The following is a 6,200-nucleotide window of genomic DNA, read 5'->3' as shown; positions in this document are numbered from 1 at the left end:
GCCATTTTTAAAAGCCGGCTAGTGCGAACCCCGTGCCGCGCAGCTACACGCGGCACGGACTAGATAGTTCGGATTAGGCTTCAGTTCGGATTAGGCACGGGGTTCGCACTAGCCGGCTTTTAAAAATGGCGGCGCCGGCTTTATGCTAATGAAGCCCGGGAAATTCAAATCCCGGGCTTCATTAGCAAGTTCAGTATGCATACATTACCCCCCTAGTTCGAACTAGGGGGGTAGTGTAGACATACCCTAATAGGGGAAGTAGAGGTGGGTGACAACCTGGGAAGCAGTGATCATGAGATGGTAGATTTCAGGATCCTGACCAAAGGAAGAAAAGAGAGTAGCAAAATACACACCTTGGATTTCAAAAAAGCAGATTTTGACTCCCTCCAAGATCTGATGGGCAGAATCCCCTGGGATGCTAACATGAAGGGGAAAGGAGTCCAGGACAGCTGGCAGTATTTTAAAGAAGCTTTACTGAAGGCACAGAAAGAAACCATCCCGACATGTAGCAAGAGAGGCAAACATGGTAGGAAACAGGATTGGCTTACAGGGGAAATCCTTGGTGAACATAAGCACAAAAAGGAAGCTTACAAAAAGTGGAAACTTGGACAATTGACCAGGGAGGGGTATATGTATATGTATAGCTCGAGAATGCCGGGGGGTTATCAGGAAGGCGAAAGCGCAATTGGAATTGTGACTGGCAAAGGATGCGAAGGATAACAAGAAAGACTTCTATAGGCATGTTAGCAAGAAGGTGATCAGAGAGGGTGTGCGGCCCCTAATGGATGAAGGAGGTACCCTAGTGACAGATGATGTAGGGAAAGCTGAAGTACTCAATGCTTTCTTTGCCTCTGTATTCACGGACAAGGTCAGCTCCCAGACTAATGCGCTAAGTGACACAAGATGGGATGAAGATGGGCAGCCCGTGGTGGGTAAAGAACAGGTTAGGAACTATTTAGAAAAGCTAAACATACACAAATCCATGGGTCCGGACTTATTGCATCCGAGGGTACTGAGGGAGTTGGCAAATGTCATTGAGGAGCCTTTGGCCATTATCTTTGAAAAGTCGTGGCGATCGGGAGAGATCCCAGATGATTGGAAACAGGCAAATGTAGTGCCCATCTTCAAAAAAGGGAAGAAGGATGATCCAGGGAACTATAGGCCGGTCAGTAATGAATCCATTTTGAGGCACTTGGAAGAGAGGAAAGTGATCAGGAATAGTCAGCATGGATTCATAAAGGGCAAGTCGTGCCTGACCAATCTGATTAGTTTCTATGATGGGGTAACTGGCTCTGTGGATATGGGAAAGTCAGTGGATGTGATATACCTTGACTTTAGCAAGGCTTTTGATACGGTCTCCCACAATATTCTTGCCAGCAAGGTAAGGGAATGTGGATTGGATAAATGGACGGTAAGATGCGTAGAAAGATGGCTAGAAGGCTGGGCCCACTGGGTAGTGATCAACGGCTCGATGTCAGGATGGTGGTCGGTTTCTAGCGGAGTGCCCCAAGGTTCGGTTCTAAGACCGGTTTTGTTCAATATCTTTATTAATGACCTGGATGAGGGGATGGATTGCACCCTCAGCAAGTTTGCGGATAATACTAAGCTAGGGGGAGAGGTAGATACGCTGGAGGGCAGAGATAGGGTACAGAGTGACTTAGACAAATTGGAGGATTGGGCCACAAGAAATCTGATGAGGTTCAACAAGGACAAGTGCAGAGTCCTGCACTTGGGACGGAAGAATCCCAAGCATTGTTACAGGCTGGGGACCGACTGGCTAAGTAGCAGTGCTGCAGAAAAGGACCTGGGGGTTACAGTGGATGAGAAGCTGGATATGAGTCAACAGTGTGCCCTTGTAGCCAAGAAGGCTAATGGCTTATTAGGTTGCATTAGTAAGAGTATTGCCAGCAGATCTAGAGAAGTGATTATTCCCCTTTATTCAGCTCTGGTGAGAGGGTCCAGCGGAGGGTGACCAAAATGATTAGGGGGCTGGAGCATATGACCTACGAGGAGAGGCTGAGGGAGTTGGGTCTGTTTAGTCTGCAGAAGCGAAGAGTGAGGGGGGATTTGATAGCAGCCTTCAACTTCCTGAAGGGAGGTTCCAAAGAGGATGGAGAGAGGCTGTTCTCAGTAGTGACAGATGGCAGAACAAGGAGCAATGGTCTCAAGTTGTGGTGGGAGAGGTCCAGGTTGGATATTAGGAAAAACTGTTTCACTAGGAGAGTGGTGAAGCACTGGAATGGGTTACCTAGGGAAGTAGTGGAGTCTCCATCCCTAGAGGTTTTTAAGTCTCGGCTTGACAAAGCCCTGGCTGGGTTGATTTAATTGGGATTGGTCCTGCCTTGGGCAGGGGGCTGGAGTTGATGACCTTCTGAGGTCTCTTCCAGCTCTATGGTTCTATGATTCATATTTTGATTTTTCATTTCAAAATTATTTGAACCCTCAATTTTATTGTACATTTCTTTAAAATATTAAATAAAAATGTGACGCTTTTGTTGGAAATAAAGTTTGAACACTCTGGGGGTGCGTCTAGACTGGAAAGATTTTGCGCAAAAACTTGCCAGCTGTCTACACTGGCTGCTTGATTTTGCACAAGAATACTGACGTTCTAGTGTCGGGCTGTGTCTAGACTGGCATGATTTTCCGGAAATACTTTTAACGGAAAAGTTTTTCCGCAAAAGTGCCTCTAGATTGGTCCCGGAGTTATCGTTATAACGATGCGCTTTTGCACAAAAGCGTGTCTACATTGGGGGAAGGAGACACCAGCAGCAGGTCAGAGGACGAGGCCAGCACTGCCACCCTGCAGGCCCCCTCCAGCAGCCCCGACGTCTCCCGTGCGTCCTTGGAGGCCGGGGAAGGATCCACCGGTGAGTGTTGCACTTTGCACTCACAAGGGCAGGTGAGGGGAGCCAGACGCCCGGAGGGGAAGAGTACGTCACTCAGGCCACGTGAGCAGCACGGGCTGTGTAGCATTAGGCAGTATGCAGCATGTGCAAACATGTGGCCGCAGCAGGCATCTCCAGGGCACACCTGTGACCGTGCTGCTCACACACATCCAGCGGGACTGGGGGGGGGGAGGGGAGGGTGGATGCCAGCTGGAACCAGCAAGGGCCCCAGGGACTCAGCCCAGAGCCCGCACCTCCACCAAGGGTGCAGCACGCAGAACGGCAACACTGTCCCATGCCTGGCTGTGAGGTACAGCCAGCTGCTCCTGGGAAAACCGCAGCATCACAGCCCTGTGAGCATGGCCCCCACCGAGCCCCTCGCCTGCTCCCGGTGCCTTGGCTGGCTCCCTGAGGGAAGTCCCCACTGCGGCCACACATGTCCCTGGGCTACGTGTGTGAGGGCTAGCGGGAGGGGGAGGGGGGGAAGTGCTCGGGCTGGCCCTAGGGCCACCTGAGTTTTGCTGCAAGGATGGGACACTCCCCAGTCACCCCTGGTTCCGTCCAGGAGACATCCCACACGATGGGGATCTGAGAGCCCAGACCACGTCTGCCAGATGTGCTCCCAGGCACTGTGTGGGGATGCATCTCGCTCCCTGTCAAACACCAGTGATTAGCCCAAAGCCTCACAGCCTCCACCAGCAGGGAGTTCCACAGGTTAACACATCACACGCGCCCTCCCACCCCCCAAGGAGCCAGGACACAGACCGGTGGTTACAACACATGGAGGAGGACCCTACTCCGGGGCGGTCCTCCTTGCCAACATACAACACGGGGGGCAGGGGGGTAACTGAGTGGGCCCAAGCCACACTACTGTGGGGTCACCTGGGCTCAGGGGTGGAGGGCATGAGGTGTGGGGACAGTGGCCGGGCTGCCTGACTGACCCATCCCTTCTTCTCTTCCCTGCAGAGGGACCAAGCACAAGCCGGGGAACCTCTAACTCTGCAGCAGCGGCAGCAGCACCCCCAGCCACCCAACCACCACGGCAGTGGCTCCGCCACCGGGACCGGCTCCTTCCGCGCCATGTGCGGGCTGTTGAGCGCGGACCTGCAGTGGCACCAGGAGGCCTGAGGCGCCTTCCAGGCCCAGTGCATCCACATGGCGGATTCAATCGCCACTCTCACTACACACATTGGCCATGCCATCCATTATGGCATCGCCTTGCCCCATGCACCCACCTTCCCTCCCCTAGCACTGCCTCTTGCCCCTCCTGCAATGGCCCCTTCTGCTCCTGCTCTGGCCCCTGCCCCTGCCCACCTCCCCATTCAGCCTGCCCCCCATGTGCAGGTCCACCCCCATAGGAGCGGTTTCAGGGGCCACCCCTCCCAGGAGTAGCTCCTCCCCCCTCCCAGTTGAAGGTCTCCCCTCTCCCCATTGAAAATAAAACAGACAAGATTTGTGCTCAAGAAAAACTGTTTGGTGTTTATTGGGAGGTAAGGGGAGGGGAGGGAAGCGTTAGGGGATGGGAGGGAGTTGTAAAGGGAGACCGAGGCGACCCTACTATGGGGCCTGGGAGAACATCTCCGTCAGGGCCTCCCGGATGCGCACCCCATCCTGGTGTGCCTGGTGGATGGCAGCTGTGTGGGGCTGTTCGTAGGCCGCGTCCCCGATGACACAGATGGGCATAGGCACATCCCTGACAGTAAACTCCTGCTGGGGGAAGTAGGTGCCCGCCTCCAGCCTGTGAAACAGGCCGGAGTTGCATAGGATGCGGGAATCGTGTGCCCTGCCGGACCAGCCTGTATGAACATCCGGGAAGCGGCCATGGTGGTCCACGAGGGCCTGGAGAGCAATCGAGCAGTACCCCCCCCCCCTTCCTGTTCGTGAAATAGGCCGCTCGATGCTCTGGGGCCCGGACGGGGATGTGGGTTGCATCCAGGGCTCCCCCGCAGTTGGAGAACCCAAGGGCAGCGAAGCCGGCCATGGTATCATCCACGTCGCGCAGGTGGATCACTCTTGGGAGCAGGACATCGTTGATGGCGTGGACGACCTGCAGAAGGGTGCAGAGAAATACAAGGGAACACATCACATAAGGCAGGGTGAGTGTGCGCTCCCTTGCCCCCCCCCGTGATGCCCTCTGCGCTCACACACACACACACACACACACACACACACACCAGGGCCCCCCCCCCCCACCAGCAGGCCTGTGCAAGGGAGGGACGGCCCAAACCCCTGGGTGACCCAGCCTGGAGTCTTGGCTGCCCCTGGGCATGGAGTGCAGCACCCTCCCCCCACCCCATTCCCCCTGGGACTTACCTCCATCACTACGACACCGACGGTGGATCTGCCCACCCCAAACTGGTGTGCCACCGATCGGTAGCTGTCTGGTGTGGCCAGCTTCCAGACTGCGATGGCGACCCTCTTGTCCACGGGGATGGGTGCCCGCAGCCGGGTGGTGGCTCTCTGGAGTGCAGGGGCGAGCCAGGCACACAGCTCCAGGAACATCCGCTTTCGCATTCGAAAGTTCCGGAGCCATTGCTGGTCGTCCCATTGCCCCAGGACCAGCCGGTCCCACCAGTCCATACTGGTGTCCAGTCTCCACAGTGGCCTCTCCACCCTGGGGTGGGGATGCCACAGGGACGCCACCACCTCCCTGGTGAGGGAGTCCAGAGCGATCTGCGCCTCCAGGTCCTGGAACAGGAGTGCAGCAGCCTGGAGCAGCAGCTGCAGGCACTCCAAAATGGCCGGCAGGGGCCAGAGCAGGCACATGGCCACCCCTGGCTCCATGGCAGACAAAACAAGGGAGATGGAAAAAAAAAGCAGGCAAAGGCACTAAAAGACACAAGGCAGTGGTACCAAAAAGGCAGAGGGCAACCACCAAAACTGCTACGGCTGTCAGTCCCTGCAAGAGGTCCTAAAGCTCACAGCAGGAGAGAAACGGCTGTCCAGGGAGATCCCTTTAAGCACGTGTCTCAAAGGAGCTCCAGCCCCCGCCCCCGGAAAGGTCTGGTGCCCTTTTGCCCTCTTCAAAATGGTTCTGGGCTTCTGCTTTTCCACAAAAGCGTCCCGCCAATGTAGACACGCTTTTGCACAAAAGTGCATTGTTATAACGATAACTCCTGGACCAATCTAGACGCGCTTTTGCGGAAATACTTTTAACAGAAAAACTTTGTTAAAAGTATTTCTGAAAAATCATGCCAGTCTAGACACAGCCCTTATGTCTAATTGAGTTATGATGCGTCTATGGATGAAATGGTGGCGCCTTGCACTGGCGTGATTCATGGGTTTATGGGCCCATTATCTAGGATTAAAGCAAAA

General features: G+C 54.8%; 1 protein-coding gene across 1 annotated transcript; it reads right to left on the bottom strand.

The window, feature by feature from the left end:
* Positions 1–4,365: 4,365 nt before the first annotated feature.
* On the bottom strand, positions 4,366–5,931 carry LOC142823919 (uncharacterized). Its single transcript, XM_075915688.2, has 2 exons — positions 5,199–5,931; positions 4,366–4,932 (listed from the first exon to the last, which is right to left on the bottom strand). The coding sequence occupies exons 1-2, from the start codon at positions 5,667–5,669 to the stop codon at positions 4,366–4,368; spliced, it is 1,038 nt and encodes a 345-aa protein (XP_075771803.2). The 5' UTR covers positions 5,670–5,931.
* Between the last annotated feature and the right edge of the window lie 269 nt (positions 5,932–6,200).

The sequence above is a fragment of the Pelodiscus sinensis genome, chromosome W (assembly GCF_052426305.1).
Source record: "Pelodiscus sinensis isolate ZL-2025 chromosome W, ASM5242630v1, whole genome shotgun sequence".
Classification (NCBI taxonomy): domain Eukaryota; kingdom Metazoa; phylum Chordata; order Testudines; family Trionychidae; genus Pelodiscus; species Pelodiscus sinensis.
This window is presented reverse-complemented; position numbering and strand designations above follow the sequence as displayed.